At 40.6% G+C, this 18870-nt stretch overlaps 1 protein-coding gene across 2 annotated transcripts; it reads right to left on the reverse strand.

Annotated features, from left to right (window-relative positions):
* Nucleotides 1–1426: 1426 nt before the first annotated feature.
* Nucleotides 1427–13378, reverse strand: LOC124004277 (protein-arginine deiminase type-2-like). 2 transcript variants are annotated; one of them, XM_046313061.1, is made up of 17 exons: nucleotides 13110–13378; nucleotides 11528–11696; nucleotides 10808–10877; nucleotides 10573–10634; nucleotides 10051–10168; nucleotides 9548–9700; nucleotides 9202–9392; nucleotides 8991–9094; nucleotides 8675–8786; nucleotides 8328–8435; nucleotides 8070–8221; nucleotides 7466–7613; nucleotides 7121–7214; nucleotides 2729–2808; nucleotides 2491–2619; nucleotides 2018–2261; nucleotides 1427–1701 (listed from the first exon to the last, which is right to left on the reverse strand). In XM_046313061.1, exons 1-16 carry the CDS (start codon nucleotides 13202–13204, stop codon nucleotides 2028–2030), a joined length of 2019 nt encoding a protein of 672 aa, XP_046169017.1. In that variant the 5' UTR covers nucleotides 13205–13378; the 3' UTR covers nucleotides 1427–1701; nucleotides 2018–2027. The 2 variants fall into 2 exon arrangements, with proteins under 2 accessions (XP_046169017.1, XP_046169016.1); XM_046313060.1 differs by having other exon boundaries at nucleotides 1427–2261; nucleotides 13110–13377.
* Between the last annotated feature and the right edge of the window lie 5492 nt (nucleotides 13379–18870).

The following is an 18870-nucleotide window of genomic DNA, read 5'->3' on the forward strand; positions in this document are numbered from 1 at the left end:
AATATCAAAACGACCGTGACCGCTATAAACACTGCGTGCAAACATGCAACATCACATAGACAATGACCCACGAAATACCCAAAGAAGATGGCTGCCTAAATATGGTTCCCAATCAGAGACAACGATAAACAGCTGCATCTAATTGAGAACCAATCTAGGCAACCATAGACATACATGAACACCTAGATGGTAAACAACCCCATAAACCTACAAAACCCCTAGACAGTACAAAAACACATACATCATCCATGTCACACCCTGACCTAACCAAAATATATAAAGAAAACAAAGAATACTCAGGTCAGGGCGTGACACATCCATTATAGGAAAATTATACTTTTAACCATGTTGAGACTTTATAGTGTTTGTTTACAGTTACCTTGTTAACAAGCAAATGAGTCAAACAAAAATATGTTTTGGGGTTGGAGGGGGTACGACAACTAAGTTCATGAGGCATTTATAAGTTAAATTCTTCAAGAATCAATGGCTATATATAGTATTAATTTAACAGTCCAAATATTATATAAGCTGAGGGACAAAAACATTATTGAATTACTGATATTGAATTACCGATAAGGTCTGGTGTCCAAACTAAATTACTCATCAGTCTTCATCACTGTCCCATACTGTAGATAGTACCACACAGTCAGACATTCCTCCAAGGTGACCTAACCAAAGCACACAGCCTCCAAAGCCAAGCTATTGTCCAGTGACTACTGTCTTCAGTTTATTTTTTAAAACCTCTAGTTTGATTTAATGGTGAATGGTGTAAATCTGCTCGCAAAACCATGTCAACTGTACAGTACTGTGCTGGAAATAGATTAGAGTCCATAGAGTCCAACTTCTCTAGAAAAGCACAGTCATTATTTCTTTAAATCAGTTTCGATAGAGAAATATGGCGATACAAGTGTAATGTGGAAACCGGCACTACATTTTCAATTAATTGCTGATCATTTGAAAATCTGACTTGGTTAAAAAAATAATTACACTGTGACAAGTTGCCTTTTTAAATGATTGTTAAGTAAGCTGCTTTGTAGGAGGGTATCCCCCTTCATATATGGAATCTATCCCATGGTGGATATCGCCTACTGGAATCTATCACCAACTGGTTTGAATGTAAAACTAAACAGATATATGTATTCATTTGTAGACATCTGCTCTCAATGAATGGAACCTTTGTATCTTGTTGTAATGTTTTACATTTCCTGATGAGAGACATTTTCCCTCATCTCAGATTTATATAATGAAAAGACCTGATATGAAGGCATATAGTTTCCATTACGTTTTATTTCAATTAAATTAACAAGAACCAATATGGAATTTAGTTGCACTTTGTCAGTTGTGCATAAACCTTCTTTTGCAATTATTTTGAAATCTTTGTTGAATCTGAAGGATCTCTGTGTAAGTAAGGAACACTACATCAAAATACAGTTAGTCTGACATTTATTTAATCATGTATTATTATCAAACACCACTCTAAAGATTATGATTCAACAAAATACTATTAATTGAAATGTGATTGGAAGTTACATCAGGTTAAGAGAGCCTTTGGAGTCATAGTGTGCATTCCAGGCACTGAAATTCAAAATATATTTTTTCATCTCAAAGCTTAAAATAAATGTATTAAAATTCTCACAAGTCTTCAAGGCTCCAAATTACACATTTCTCTGTGGTCCTGTTAATCTGTACTGGTTTTAGTACCTGTAAATACAACACTTGGATTGAGCACGCAGACAATCCAAACAACAGATTCAGCCTACAATGTGCTTAATTCAGATGATTGCATTTCTGTTCTCGATGATAATCTCCTTAAGCCCTTGTTAAAGTCTGAAAGTCTTGTTTATAAATATAGTTTTTCACCCTTTTGTAAAAAAAGGCAAATACATGTTTAATAAAGACAAAGGGGTAATACAGTACAAGGACTACTGTTGTTGTTTGAAGATGACTGCTGCTGGCGAATGTTGCTGCTGTTTACGTCAAGCCTTATTCCCTCTTTCTAACTACAACCATTCCTTACCCCAAATCCCTCACATCTCCAGGTTCCACCACTTGAAAGAGAAGGGTTCCCTGCGAACGTTAGAGCCACAGTGAACCTCTCCCAGCAGTTTGTGGTAGGAGGCAAAGTCATCAATGTATGTGCAGCGGAGTCCCAGGCCCTCCATGAGGGAGGTCATCTCTGCCTCCAGGGCACAGCGGCCATCCACCTTGGGCCCAAATGGTTTAGGGATGCCCAGGTTCTTCCCCAACACAATCATGTTCACCTGGAGGTAGAGACATATGCCTCAATTAGGATTTGCTTCTTGCGCTACTTGGGTAGTAGATGATTTGAGCATACTTCCTAATCACATGTAGAAAATCATCACAAAATGTCTAAAATGATTTGGCAGCATTTTTGAGTTTTGCCATTATGTAATGTAAAATGTATAACAAATAAAATAGGATGTACTTTTGGTTTGGAGGTGTTCTAGTGTAGAACTTGCGTCTGCTCACCATGTCTGGGTAATAGGCCACTGCCCTGTTCTCCTCCATCACATGGAAAAGGATGGGCAGATCAATGATATCATCGTCGTCTAAACCCAGCTCCCTCTTAAGGACATCCCTGTTCCAGTCTATACAGCTCTGTGGGACGGCAGCAGTCACAACATCTACATGGTTATTTCACCAAGCACTGCAATGCTCTGCTAGCCTCTCTGAGTAACTAGTTAATCTGGTGTTTAGTTTCCCTCACCTGGACATAGTTGTTTTCTGCCCCAAGTTTGTCATCACTCAAAATCTCATCTACTGTAATCTCTTCTTCTGCTCCAAGACCTGTTAGGATCGGGAAGGAAGTCGGTGTTGATTATTAACCCACACAGTTCAGGGGTGGTCGGTGACGTTTAAGATGAGGGAGGACAATTTTTTTTTAGGGGGTGGCCTTATTTCTATTACAGCATATTGGATGACAGCCATTCATATTCCAGTCACCCAGCCAAATGTTACATCTATAGGTTTATGCTACTACATGATACTAAAATTTTCTCTATACCCATCGAGGATGCTTCAACCTAGCCTATGAAAGTAGGTGCACAGGTCAAAAGAAATTTGTGTTATCAAAGTAACGAACATTGACACATTCAATATCATGTTGCACACTCTTGCCTGTATCTAGCTAATCTAGGGTGTAATCATTAGTCTAACAGATGCAAGCGAGAGTTTATATTAGACAAATTGAAGTATGTTTGTCCACGTTTCATATCAATTAAATAACATTTTGCAGAATCAGCTGAATGAATATACCCCTGATCACACACAAACACAGTTCACTTTCCTAGCAGCCACATACATACAGCATGATTCCTTTGATCTTTGTATAATTACTTCTCGCATCTACGCGTGCTCCTCCTCTCACAATTTCCCTTCACTTGTAGACTTCAGTGCAGAACACATCAGCTATCTGTGATCAGGCGAAAAAACCTTTCCAAGCCAAACCTTCATATCATAACCGAGTCAACTACTCACCACATTTTATGCACTGCAGTGCTAGCTAGCTGTAGCTTATGCATTCAGTACTAGATTGATTCTATGATCCTTTGAGTCAGTGGACAACATGTCAGTTCATGCTGCAAGAGCTCTGATAGGTTGGAAGAAGTTCTCAGAATTACTGTGTAAGTCTATGGAAGGGGGTGAGAAACATGAGCTTCCAAGGTTTTGTATTGAAGTCAATGTACCCAGTCTTCATGACGCTCTCTCCTTGGTGAGGATCAAAGGTGCCAGATCAGCTCTGCACATAGCTGACAGATCCCACTCTCTCTCCCCCATTGCCAGACCCCACTCTCTCCCACCTGAGGTGGGAGTTGGGCCGGTTTTATGACTTAACAGCAGGTCGTACACTTTCTCTCTCTTGCCCTACAGTATGAATGGTGAAAATAATTTGTTACACATTGAGACTTTGCCACCAAAACTCCAACATCCAAAAGTGGATAATGAAACAATATTTCTAATAAAGAATGTTGGGAATGATGTAAGGTGGAATATGGAAAATTAATGTCCATTTTGTGATGTGATTAAAGTAGTCTAGAACATTTGACCAAAGATGAGGGAAGACAGATCCCTCTGAACACCGTGTGGTACACCTGTAGTATCTACTCTAATGAATACTCCAGAACAGAAGAAGCCTACAACTAAGAAGGACATTGTGACCCCTGGTGAACAACCAGAGACTTCAATCAAACCACTTCCCATAGACAGATCAAGTGGTTTCAACAGAGACAACAGAGAAAGACATCTACACATAAATATATACAGTTGAAGTCGGAGGTTTACATAAACTTAGGTTGGAGTCATTAAAACTCGTTTTTCAACCACTCCAAATTTCTTGTTAAACCTCTTCAGGCTAGGGGGCGGTATTATCACGTCCGGATGAAAAGCGTGCCCAAAGTAAACTGCCTGCTACTCAGGCCCAGAAGCTAGGATATGCATATAATTGGTAGATTTCGATAGAAAACACTGAAGTTTCTAAAGCTGATAAAATGATGTCTGTGAGTATAACATAACTTATTTGGTAGGCGAAACCCCGAGGACAAACCATCCAGGAAATATTTTTTTGAGGTGACAGTGTTTTCAATTTGTTTTCAATGTGAATCTGGTTGCAGTTCATATGGCTTCCACTAGATGTCAACATCTCTAGAAATGTGTTGATGTTTTTCCTTTGAGACATGAAGAAATAGCCATTTCCTTTCTGGGTGTATAGCCAAGTGGACTGTTTTACTTGGGGCGTGTGACCTGAAGCTCGCTCCACTTTCATTTTATACGTAGTTTATCCCGTCTTAAATTTTATCGATTATTTACATTTTAAAATACCTAAAGTTGGATTAGGAAAGTTGTTTGAAATGTTTGGACACAGTTTGCAGGTAACTTATTAGATATTTTGTAGTCATGTTGGGCTAGTTGGAACTGGTGTTTTTCTGAATCAAACACGTCAAATAAATGGACATTTTGGGGATGTAACAATGCAATTAATCGAGCAAAAGCACCATTTGTGATGTTTATGGGACATATTGAAGTGCCAACAGAAGAAGATCTTCAAAGGTAAGGCATGAATTATATAGTTATTTCTGAGTTTTGTGTCGCGCCTGGCGGGTTGAAATATGATTGTCATGTGTTTGTTTGATGGGGTGCTGTCCTCAGATAATCACATGGTTTGCTTTTGCCGTAAAGAATTTTTTAAATCTGACACGGTGGCTGGAATAACAAGAAGATAAGCTTTAAATTGGTGTATTGAACTTGTGATTGTATGAAAGTAAAATATTTTTAAAATTTAAAATTTTAATTTCGGCATCTGCAATTTCACAGGATGTTGTCGAAATGTTCCACTGGCGGAACCTCCGCCCCAGACGTAACAGGTTAACAAACTATAGTTTTGGCAATTCGGGTAGGACATCTACTTTGTGCATGACAAGTAATTTTTCAAACAATTGTTTAGAGACAGATTATTTCACTGTTTCACAATTCCAGTGGGTCAGAAGTTTACGAATCACTAAGTTGACTGTGCCTTTAAACAGTTTGGAAAATTCCAGAAAATTATGTCATGGATTTAGAAGCTTCTGATAGGCTAATTGACATATTTGGAGTCAATTGGAGGTGTACCTGTGGATGTATTTCAAGGCCTACCTCCCAACTCAGTGTCGCTTTGCTTGACATCATGGGAAAATCAAAAGAAAACAGCCAAGACCTCAGAAAAAAAAATATGTAGACTTCCACAAGTCTGGTTCATCCTTGGGAGCATTTTCCAAATGACTGAAGGTACCACGTTCATCTGTACAAACAATAGTATGCAAGTATAAACACCATGGGACCACGCATCAGTCATACCGCTCAGGAAGGAGACACGAGATGAACGCACTTTGGTGTGAAAAGTGCAAATCAATCCCAGAACAACAGCAAAGGACCTTGTGAAGATGCTGGAGGAAACAGGTACAAAAGTATCTATATCCACAGTAAAACAAGTCATATATCGACATAACCTGAAAGGCCACTCAGCAAGGAAGAAGCCACCGCTCCAAAACCCCAATAAAAAAGCCAGACTATGGTTTGCAACTGCACATGGGGACAAAGATCATACTTTTTGTAGAAATATCCTTTGGTCTGATGAAACAAAAGTAGAACTGTTTGGCCATAATGACCATCATTATGTTTGGAGGAAAAAGGGGGAGGCTTGCAAGTCGAAGAACACCATCTCAACCGTGAAGCGCAGGGGTAAGCAGCATCATGTTGCGGCGGTGCTTTGCTGCACGAGGGACTGGTGCACTTCATAAAATAGATGGCATCATGAGGCTGGAAAATTATGTGGATATATTGAAACATCAAGACACCAGTCAGGAAATTAAAGCTTGGTTGCAATTGGGTCTTCCAAATGGACAATGACCCCAAGCATACTTCCAAAGTTGTGGCAAAATGGATTAAGGACAAAGTCAAGGTATTGGGGTGGCCATCACAAAGCCCTGACCTCAATCCCATATAAAATTTGTTGGCAGAACTGAAAAAAGGTGTGCGAGTGAGTTGGCCTACAAACCTGACTCAGTTACACCAGCTCAGTTACACCAGGAATGGGAAATTCACCCAACTTATTGTGGGAAGCTTGTGGAAATCTAACCAAAATTTAAAGGCAATTTAAAGGCAATGCTAACAAATACTAATTGAGTGTATGTAAACTTCTGACCCACTGGGAATGTGATGAAATAAATAAAAGCTGAAATAAATAATTCTCTACTATTATTCTGACATTTCACATTCTTAAAATAAAGTGGGGATCCTAACTGAATCCTAGCTGACTTTTTACGAGGATTAAATGTCCGGAATTGTGAAAAACTGAGTTTAAATGTATTGCATTTCTTTTCCGAATGAGCGGTCGTTCATGTGCAAATGATTCATATTCCTGTGAGCGTAGCTTCCAAATGTATATACAGAGGGGCAAAAAAGTATTTCGTCAGCCACCAATTGTGCAAGTTCTCCCACTTAAAAATAGGAGAGAGGCCTGTAATTTTCATCATAGGTACACTTCAACTATGACAGACAAAATGAAAAAAAAAATCCAGTGATACACACTGAGACAGTGAAATTAGTCGCCTAACTGAAGGCCTACCGTCAAACATTTTGGCTTGTCCATGCCCGTCATTCTGTAAGCCTCTGAATAGTTTGTAGCCTGCGTCGGGGCTGGCGAGCAGCAGCCGGAATCCCTACACAGAGAAACAGAGGACAAAGACAACATTGGCTGTGCGCTTCATTTGACTTCCTGACAGCTTTACATTATCACATAAACCACATGGCAGCCACAGCCTGCGTCATGTCTAAATACTTTGTGAAAATGGACAGCATTAACAATTCTTTGCTCGCCGTCATTTCTACTCTATATTAAAGAACACAGTGTATTTACTCACATGTTCTAATGGAGCGGGCAACTATACTTTCCTTGACAATATTGTTTTACCTTTTTGTCAGGAGCTGGGACAAAAGTCATGAATTCATCCACATGCCCAACCAGAAGCCAATCAGAGAACAGTGCAATGGGCTCCTGGACTTTCTGTGCCCAAAGGAAGTCTTGCACTACTTTGGTCATGTTGCGGCCCTTGGTTGCCCTGAAAAGTTAAACAGCCTTATCACCACTGCTCACAGCCATTTTTTATTTAACTTTTTTTTTAATTATCCTTTATTTAACTAGGCAAGTCAGTTAAGAACAAAATCTTATTTACAATGACGGCCTACACCAGCCAAACCCGGATGACACTGGTCCAATTGTGCACCACCCTATGGGACTCCCAATCACTGCCGGTTACAATACAGCCTGGATTCGAACCAGGGTGTCTGTAGTGACACCTCTAGCACTGAGATGCATTGCCTGAGACCGCTGCGCCACTTGGAGGCCATCTCTTTGTTCCAAATATGAATTAATCATTAGCAAGAGATTTATAGAAGGAAGTAGCATCACGGTTATTTAATTAATAAATAAACTTTAGAATAACGGCAAATATTGGGATCTAAGAACCAGATTCTCTTACGTTGAAGCAACTAACCCCTGGCTAAGGTACACTCACGTGGGGAAAGCCACTCCAATTATGATCCTGCCCAGAGGGTAGATTTTTCCATTTACAATAACTGGAGGGCTAACTTCCAGGTTACCAAACGAGTCCAGGCTGCTCACTTCCTCATCATATGCTGTCCTCGTCACATAGCCAAAGTCTGGGCCCTGAGGGCACCAGGCAGAGAGAGGTTGAGAAAGAGTTCCACCACATCCCTCACAGTATGGAAATAAGAACATTTTAACTGCAGGTGTGGTGAATGACTTTTCTTACCAGTAGCACATCATAAGGGAAATCCTGTAGTTCTCCGTCTCGGGGGGAGTCCAGCACAACAGGGAAACGTTGGTGAGGAGAGTCAATGTAGCCAAACTCTATCTCATCCTGAGAGAGAGAACTTCTTTACATGTCTATTATATTTCTATATTTTTCATGCAGTTAGAAACAAAGACACTGGTCTATGTTCTGATTTCTTTTAGCTGAAACCGAGAGACAAGACTGACAATGATTTACATTGATGTAAAAGGATGTGAAATAAATGGTGTTCAAAAAAGGTAGGAATTGAAAAAAGTTCAAATGCACAAAAGTGCATGATAGACTAGGAGCTGAATCTCACTGCTTACCTGCATCCAGCGGTCTCCTCTGTTCATGTACTCATGACAAACCTTCAGCTTATACCCACTGTTCTCCACCAGCCTCCTCATTCCCTTTAGGAACTGGTAGTTATCAGATGTGCTGGGTAACCAAATGCACAGAAACAGTTGTCGGAATAAGTTTACAGACAGCGCGATCATTATTTCCATCAAGATCAATGCCAGGACTGTCGGAACAAGAAGCACAAGCATTTCGCTACACTCGCATTAACATCTGCTAACCATGCGTATGTGACAAATAAAATGTGATTTGATCATCATCATTTTCTTCTTCATCATCGCTCACCTGCAGACGAAGACCTCCAGAGGGTTGAGTGTGTTTGGTGTCATGATCCAGGGAGCCACACGGAACACCACCCTGTCTGTAAAGATGGGCGTCTCAGGGAAGCCCTGGCAAAATAACGGAACAAAAACATGAATGATAGATTCCATGACAGAGGTACAGTATATACCCTTTGAAGTTTTAAACTAGGAACAGTGAAATAGTTACAATGTACCTGAGAGCTGGGCTCCAGCAGGCTGAGGCTGATGCTGATGAGGCCCTCAAAGTCTTTGTCAGGGAATCTCAGGCCCTCAACGTAGAAATTCATCTCAGCGTTTCCCCCGAGGTACGGGACCTCCTTGGACAAATCCTCAATACCCAGCACCAGTGGGTAGTCCTTCACAAAGCTCTTGTAGAACAGGTTTTCTGCAGCAGTAAATCATGTTTTATAATGAGGATCAAATGTATCTCCATTTATATGCATATGCAGCATTAACACCCTATTGTATACACATTATACATGCATGGACAGCCACAAGAACACATAAAAGATCTGACTGGACAAAATGTCCTTGACTCACTCAGTGTTTGGTGCATGCCTGCTGTGGACCTGGTTCTGAAGACCCTGACACTCTCTGCATCCCCCTGGGAGATGTGCATGGTCAGCTTGTAGCCCTCTGGGAGCTTGGCAGGGCCACTGGTTCGCAGCACCATTGGGGACATGTCTTTCAGATCTGACATTTCACAAATACTGACATTATTGTACATCAAGTGTCAACCCATCAATGTCGTAATCAATGTGACCTCATCTCAATGACAACATAGGTATGACAGTGTGTAATACAACTACTTATCCTAGAAGGATAGTGGTCGTGAAGGAACCATCAAACCACACCAGACATACCCCTAGCTCAGGCATTTTGTGTTTAGCTAACACAAATACACACATCCCTACTGCTTCTCTCTGCTGACTATACACAAAACACAGATCTGCAGCCTTTAAAATGTTGATTTATTGCAATGCCTGCAGCACTGTCAGCCGGTCAGCTCAGTGGGCCAGGATGACTTGGCTGTTGTTATATACCTGAGACCCTGCTGACCTCAGCACGCTCACTGTCCCGCCTCTTCCCATAGGTGTGTTCTGAGTCACAGTTGACCAGTAGGATGGCACCATGGCCATTAGGCCCCCACATCCAGGATCCCTGTAGAGATGAACACTCGTTATTCAGCGACAAGAACTAACACTGCCCTGCCGAATTAGCTTTTCCCAATGTGTTAGCATGAGGTAAGATTAGACTTACAGCTGAGTGGAAAAGCACAACATTCAAAAGAATTTCCCACTTCCAGGAATATAGTATGAACAGTATTTTGATATACCTATTAATATCAGTGGAAGGCTGTGCCCTGTGTGAGTTGACAGATAATTTCCTAGAAGTGCCTTGGCAATCTTCCTTTGTGTTTTGGAAAACAGTATGAACACTAGTCTTCTGACATGCCTATTCATGTTAGAACGTCTCCTTATGTACCCTGCTGTGTTAAGAAACAAAGATAGTGACCTCTGAGCTGAAAGAGACCTGCCTGGACGGACCCAGCAGACATAACCCACCTTGTTGGGGTTGTTCCTCTCCACCTGGCCATCTCGATCAGCATCTACATCCAGAGAAATCTCTACAAGACAGAGAGGCCCTGGGTGTCACTGAAGCTCATGAGCTGCTTTGGGGTCTCAAGTGAAATATCAAAATGTAAAAATGACATTCACAAAGGTATGCTTTGAAGGTGGGGTGGGGGGGGGGGTAGTTTATATGGGTGTGCTCTCCTGTCCTAAGCATAATACAACATACCAACAGCGGTGAGGTGAACGACAGCTTTCCCTAACACCTCCGTCTTCTCTCCATAATACATGACCGATAGCTGCACAACAAAGGACAACGTTTACAAAGTTAAACATCTAGAACACTGGTGATTAAGCAGTGGTTGTGTTTTGATAGGGTCTTCTATGATATATTCATGTCCAGATATGTACAGTACATAATTTCAGAGGAGAATCTAAACAACTGGCCCATTCTGGAACTGACCAAGTCTCCTTCAATTCCTTATCAATAGAACTGGCACTGTGATTAACCACATCACTTTCCACTGTTTGACATCTCTCTGGTATCAGGTTGAGAGTGCGACATTTGCATTATTTCAGTGTGGTTTGCACGCCACTCGTAAGAGGCGTAGGAGCAGCAAATACTTGATTTGTTTTTCTTATTAACATAATTCACTGTAGGGTGTTCAGTCCCGATAGGGAATATTCAACTCAGGATTATATTAATAAGATTTAACATACTGAAGTCTCAGGGTTCCAGGGTCCCCAGGTAGAACTATTTTGGGTTCCATGCAGAACCCTCTGGGAAAGGGTTCTAAATGGAACCCAATAGGGTTCTACATGGAGCCAAAAATGGTTATTCAAAGGGTTCCCCTTTGGGGACAACCAAAGACCCCTTTTAGGTTCTAGATAGCACTTTTTTTCTAAGAGTGTAGCTATCATGGCTGTGGGAGTGGCCTACTTTATTTACCTTGCTATCATTTCCCACTTCGCTGGCAGTGTCCATGGTGATACGAAGCATTGTATTACCATTGAGAGAGGTGGGGAGGGTCCCACTCTCCAGTGGGGGTGGGGTGATCCTGTACTGCACTCTGGGACTACATTGCACAGAGAAGTACTTGGAGCTAGGAGGGGCACTCCTTGGGGAACAATAAATACATGTGACAGTTACACATCACACCCTGATACTTTTCTGATACAAATCTATAGCAATAACAGAGTAAACACAAGAGGACATACCTATACTGCAGTAGAGCATTATCCGTGAGTGCCGTTCATTATCCCCTATTTCCAGAAGCAACAGGTGGCAGTGCTAGTTCTAAAGTTACATTGCTAAAGTAATCAGAGAGGTATGATGTCTTCAACATGCCTCTACAATGAGTAACGTACTAAAGAGGGAGAAATACTGGACTATCAACCTACACAAGAATACTGGCAAAAAAGATTGTACTTAGATGTCAAAGTATCAACCAACATCCCAAGTTGTTATACTCAGTATGACACTTGTTTATAAACATTAAGCTTAGCTGTAAAACCTAACACCTGGAGTCCAGGCTAAGCCCTGGAGGTGGTCCACACCAAAGGAACATTAGGTTTTTGGAGGAGGGATAGTATTTGCCTGAACAGAGCCTAGGTTTCTCTAAACAATAGCACAAAGAGAAGTGTTTCTTAACAATAATTATTTAATTTGTTACATACACCGATGTTGTGAAACCATCTGTATCTGCTGTGTAATCATACCATGTGGAGAGTCTGATAAACTAACTGCAGCCATAGTCATGATAGTACCACAATATGTTTAATTCTTCAGGTTGGCGATTTGTGTTGGGCTTACAACTCTTTTCTATCTAACTTGGAAATCATCTACCATATTAACTTGGAAATCATAGGAACTGATTATAATCCATCGAATTCTGTTGCACTGGAATCATATGAATTGACAGCTTGTAAGGACAACAAACGAGAGTCTGTTGACTAGCAGAAAGAAGTGACTGTTGCAGACTCCCTCCGCTAAGAACAAGAGTTCTGACTCCTCCGCTGAATACAAATGCCAACCACAAACAGTCCTTTCAGCCCAATATCGGGGCATGATCCTCCAACTCCTTTTGCAGTTGGAATATCCAAGTAGTAAAATGACAACAAAATAGCCAGTGGATGTAATCAATCATTTAAAAATATATTATCACCGCAGGACTTACAAGTGGAAGAAGATTATAAAGCAATTAAATTAATATATTCAATGATTAAAATGTGTGAGAGAAAAATACTACTTGAATACTTGACATGTGATTTAAATTACTAGGCTATATTTTTAGTGTTAACAGCACCACACCGCTTTACATTAGACCAATTGTCTAGTGTTCCATTTTCATTTCAATAATAACTGAATAATAACACGAGGGATACGATTTTACAAACAATAACTGAGATTAATGTTAATCAACCGTCCTTACCAATGCATGACATTAGTAAATATTTAATTATATTTCTAATAAATTAATCAATAAATGACGACCCATACTTGATGTCTTGGAGAACTAGCCTAACGTTACCTGTTTATGTTTACAGTAAGTTCCGTGCCAACCACGCACATGACTTTGGTCGTTTTTCCATACTCAATTCTCAGTGTCCGAGGGTGGATGATCATGACTTTCCCTGCGGCAGCGGCAAAATTATTTGTTTGCTGTTAGCTATGATAAAATAGAATTGTACCGCAATTTCGTCACCCTGATATACAGTATTGGCAGGAAGTAACTACATGCTGCTGGGCTGGCTCTAGTGACCAGCTGATTATAACGCAGGTGAATGTCTCGCGTCATCTGATGATTGGTTACAAATGGTCTCGCGCAGATACTGTAACTGTATGTATTCAGCCAGCCCCTGTCCGCAACACGACATGACAGAGGTGCAACATTGTATCCGCCTTAACAAATGAAATAAAGCAATAGGGTTATTCAGTATTGTGTTCCTCCAAACTGGGGACAAATTACCCAGCTAGCCTATAACATCATGAGAACCATATAATTCTTAGAGCATGGCGAGGCGTGGTTTTCCTATGGTCATGGTCAACCTTCCCATAACATGTCCTACCAGTTATCTCATGGTTCTTTTTAAAGTAATATCAAATTTGGCAGATAATGTTAAGAAACAACGTTCTGTGGGAATTTCAGTACTTCAGCATAATGTTTTCTACAGGTTTCCTCATGGTTATATTTAAAGTCATGTTCTCAGAATATTAAGAAAACTTTCCATGAAAAAAAACCCAGAAAACATTACACAATCAGTTCTCAGCATCAACAAAAATATTTTTTCCCTCTATCTTTTTAAGTGTGTTCAGGTGTTTTGGCCACGCCCACTAATTAGCTACAGCTGGTATTAATGAGTGCTTGATTTCTTTGAATAGACAAAAATTAACAGCTTTGTTTGACTAATTAAAAAAACATAGCATGCTAGCTCCATCCTGGAGCTATGGATTTCCATCTGTGCTTGTAGTTCAAAACAGTTAACACAAATTAAGTTAGCAGCCTTATTGAAACATGTTCTCGTAACTTTATTTATTTACCTTCAAATAACCTATAATTTCCGTTCTCAGAATGTTAATAATTCTTCTTTGAACGCTTAAAAAACATTCAGTTTTAACCGTCAGGAATCTTATGAACAAAAATGTATGTTCTCACAATTTACAAGAAACCAAATGTACTAGCTGGGTAGGCTACTGAGAGATAATCCCCAAATAGTTTATCTAGCAGTACATAACAGGTGAAACAATGTATTGCCATAAAAATGTATTTTTCTTTGTAAAAATATAGTATTTTCACGCTACCGTGTTGGCTATGGTGTAGTCTATAACAACAGCCTACGACCACCTGAAGACATCTATTGGTCCAGTTGACTAGCATAGATACACTCACATGATTAGGTTCACTTTCAACACGTGCCAACAACATAAAGAGCCCTCAAAGTTTCTCAATGTCGAGATGAAATGTCTGTTGATACGGTACTGGTATGTCGGTTGCTTTTCTCTTATTAAGGTGCTGAAGGAGATTAGGGTGCCTGGTCATAGAAACTTGTTCCTGTGAAACATCTATGGTGATACAGTACATTGTAGAGGAGCAGAATGATGGAATGAGATATGACACAGCAAAAACAGGTTTTTAGAAATGTTTGCAAATTCATTAAAAACTAAAAACAGAAATAGCTTATTTGCATAAGTATTGAGACCAATTGCTATGAGACTCAAAATTGAGCTTAGGTTCATCCTGTTTCCATTCATCATCCTTAAGCTGTTTCTACAATTTGACTGTAGTCCACCTGTGGTGAATTCAATTGATTGGACATTGGAGAGGCACACACCTGTCTATATAAAGTCACACAGTTGACAGTGCATGTCAGAGCAAAAAACAAGCCATGAGGTCGAAGGAATTGTCCTCAAGAACGCCAAGTCAGGATTGTGTCCAGGCACAGATCTGGAAAATGGTAACAAAAAATGTCTGCAGCATGGAAGGTCCCCAAGAACACAGTGACCTCCACCATTCTTAAATGGAAGAAGTTTGGAACCACCAAGACTCATCCTAGAGCTGGCTTCCCAGCCAAAGTGCGCAATCATGGGAGAAGGGCATTGGTCAGGGAGGTGACCAAGAACCCGATGGTCACTGACAGAGCTCCAGAGTCCCTCTTTTTTATGTTTAATAAATTAGCAAAAATGTTGAAACAGTTTTTGCTTTGTCATGATGGGATATTGTGTATTGATTGAAGGGGGTAAAAACTGCCCATATAAGACATGTATATGTACCTGAAAATTGGTTGTTGTTTAAAACGTTATAGCATATTCAGAAACAACTCTCCCGTTGAAGGGACACCGATCCAGGTGAGGTTAACCCACACCAATGTTACATGCATGTTCAAACGGTTCAAACCATGTGTTTGATGTATTTGATACCATTCCACTGAGTACGCTTCAGCCATTACCACGAGCCCGTCCTCAGGTATCAGTTAATCTGACTATACTCTCATCATTGATTTGAGATTCATTGATCATATACTCTCATCATTAATCACTGATTTACTTAATTCAGCAATTTAAGGGCTTCCTGTATAAATCAAATCTAATTTGTCATATGCGCGGAATAGAACAGTGACATGCTTACTTACAAGCCCTTAACCAACAATGTAGTTAAGAAAATACATATATACATATAACAAATAATTAAGGAGCAAAAATAAAATAACAGTAGCGAGGCTATATACAGGGGGTTACGGTACAGAGTCAATGTACAGGGGCACCGGCTAATCGAGGTAATTGAGGTAATATGTACATGTAGGTAGTGGAAAGTGACTATGCATGGATAATAAACAGAGAGTAGCAGCAGCGTAAAAATGGGGGATTGGGTGGGGACAACGGAAATAGTCTGGGTAGCCATTTGATTAACTGTTCAAGAGTCTTATGTCTTGGGGGTAGAAGCTGTTAAGAAGCCTTTTTTAACCTAGACTTGGTGCTCCAGTACCGCTTGCTGTGCGGTAGCAGAGAGAACAGTCTATGGTTAGGGTGGCTGGAGTCCTTGGCAATTTTATGGGCCTTCCTCCGACATTGCCTGGTATAGAGGTCCTGGATGGCAGGAAGCTTGGCCCCAGTGATCTACTAGGCCGTACACACTACTCTCTGTAGTACCTTATGGTCGGAGGCCGAGAAGTTGCCATACCAGGCAGTGATGCAACAAAGTCAGGATATTCTCGATGGTGCAGCTGTAGGTCTTTTCCAAATATTTTCAGTCTGCTGAGGCGGAATAGGTTATGTCATGCCCCCTTCATGACTGTCTTGGTGTGTTTGGACCATGATATTTTGTTGGTGACTTGGACACTAATGAAGTTAAGCTCTCAACCTGCTCCATTAGAGCCCCGTCGATGCGAATGGGAGTGTGCTCGGTCCTCTTTTTTCTGTAGTCCACAATCATCTCCTTTGTCTTGATCACGTTGAGGGAGAGGTTGTCAGTGATGTTGTGCCGTCGTCAAACTTGATGATACTGTTGGAGTCTTGCTTGGCCATGCAGTCATGGGTGAACAGGGAGTACAGGAAAGGACTGAGCACAATCCCTGAGGGGCCTCTGTGTTGAGGATCAGCATGGCAGATGTGTTGTTACCTACCCTTACCACCTGGGAGCGGCCCGTCAGAAAGTCCAGGATCCAGTTGCAGAGGGAGGTGTTTAGTCCCAGGATCCTTAGTGATGAGCTTTGAGGGCACTATGGTGTTGAACGCTGAGCTGTAGTCAATGAACAGCATTCTCACTGTGGGAACGATGTCATCGATGCACTTATTGATGTAGCCAGTGACTGATGTGGTGTTTTCCTCAACTCCATCAGAAGAATCCCGGAACATATTCTAGTCTGCGCTAGCAAAACAGTCCTGTAGCTTAGCATCTGTGTCCTCTGACCACTTCCTCATTGAGCGAGTCACTGGTACTCCCTGTTTAAGCAGGAATCAGGAGGATAAAGTTATGGTCAGATTTGCCAAATGGAGAGCGAGGCAGAGCTTTGTACGCGTCTGTGTGTAGAGTAAAGGTGGTCTATAGTTTTTTTAATATGCTGTTAGAAATGAGGTAAAACTGATTTAAATTTCCCTGCATTAATATCCCCGGCCACTAGGAGCGCCACCTCTGAATTAGCATTTTCCTGTTTGCTTATGGCCCTAAACATCTCGTTGAGTGCGGTCTTAGTGCTAGCATCAGTTTGTGGTGGTAAATAGACAGCTATAAAAAATATTGATGAAAACTCTCTTCGTAAATAGTGTCGTCTTCAGCTTATCATGAGATACTCTACCTTCAGCAAAACCTCAAAATGTCCTTAATATTAGATTTCGTGCCCCAGCTGTTATTTATAAATAGACACAGACCGCCACCCCTTGTCTCACTGGAGGCAGCTGTTCTATCTTGCCGATGGACTGAAAACCCCGCCAGCTGTATGTATGTTATCCATGTCGTCATTCAGCCACTACTCCGTGAAACATACGATATTACAGTTTGTCTAATGTTGGTGGGGCATATTAACCTGTTTTAATTATATTCTGGAATCACTATGATCACTTCTACATTCATTTCTACATGAATGTGGATGCAACTATGATTACAACCAATACTGAAAGAATCGTGAATAATGATGAGTGAGAAAGTCACAGAGGCATAAGTATCATAGCTTCCTCTGTTATTGTAATGGTGAGAGGTTAGCATGTCTTGGGGGTATAATATTTGTGCGTCTGAAACTTTCTCATTCATCATAGTTGATTTGGACATGAAGCGTGGAAATGCTAATATAGGTACCATTGGCTTGCATTGGATTTGTGCCACGAGTGATAAAATGGTAGCATTTGAAACAATGGCTTGGTAAACAAAACCAAAGCATGGATTGCTGTCATACCTAGACCATAGACTGCTTACAGGGCAAGGAAACCAAAACAGTGAATTTGAAAAGAGTGGGACATCATAAATTGGGACAGTTTAATCCTTGCATGTTTATTTCTTAGTCTGACAAAATACAATTTAAACTATTGTTTCTAAGCTTTCGCAGAGAAACCACATGATGAAAGTCACATCACTTGACATAGAAGGGGACAGAGCAAGCATCAAACAGGAAGCTGTTTGTCCAATGTTAAGATGTCCCGAGTTCATGCCAGGTATGGGCCGAATCGGGAGGAAGTGTAACTTGCTAAGCAAAGCAGCGTGATGTCCCATACACAAACATCCCTCTTTGACATGTAGAATAACAGACTGGTTTCATAGACTAAACATAACATAGCAAACGTAAATCCAGGACTATCAAATTAGTTTGGTATGGTTACATAAGATAGGTTACTTATTAAGGCAAACATGAAAGGTATGTAGGTAGGGTCTATAATACCTGTCTAGTAACCCAAAGGTAGCATGTTCAAACCTCATGCTAATTAGCAACTTTGCAACTACTTAGCATGTTAGCTAACCCTAACCCCTAGAGCTAGCTAACGTTAGCCACAACAAATTCTTAACATATTGTCCGTATTGCAATTCGTAACATATTGTACGAATTGTAAATCCTAAAATATAAGAAATTGACACATGTATACACTCGCTCTGGATAAAAGCATCTGCCAAATGACTAAAATGTGAAATACGTACCATACAAAAGGTAACATACACTACATTTGGTGTATCGAATGTACATACAGAATAATACTACATGCTCTAAAACCACATTGCAAATAAGGAATCACTCATACTCTATTCATGGTTTGCTATCTGCAACGTTCGAGAACGTTTTGCAACTGAATGTGGCCCGGGGCCAGGCCGA

This window comes from Oncorhynchus gorbuscha, linkage group LG18 (genome assembly GCF_021184085.1).
Source record: "Oncorhynchus gorbuscha isolate QuinsamMale2020 ecotype Even-year linkage group LG18, OgorEven_v1.0, whole genome shotgun sequence".
Taxonomy (NCBI): Eukaryota; Metazoa; Chordata; class Actinopteri; order Salmoniformes; family Salmonidae; genus Oncorhynchus; species Oncorhynchus gorbuscha.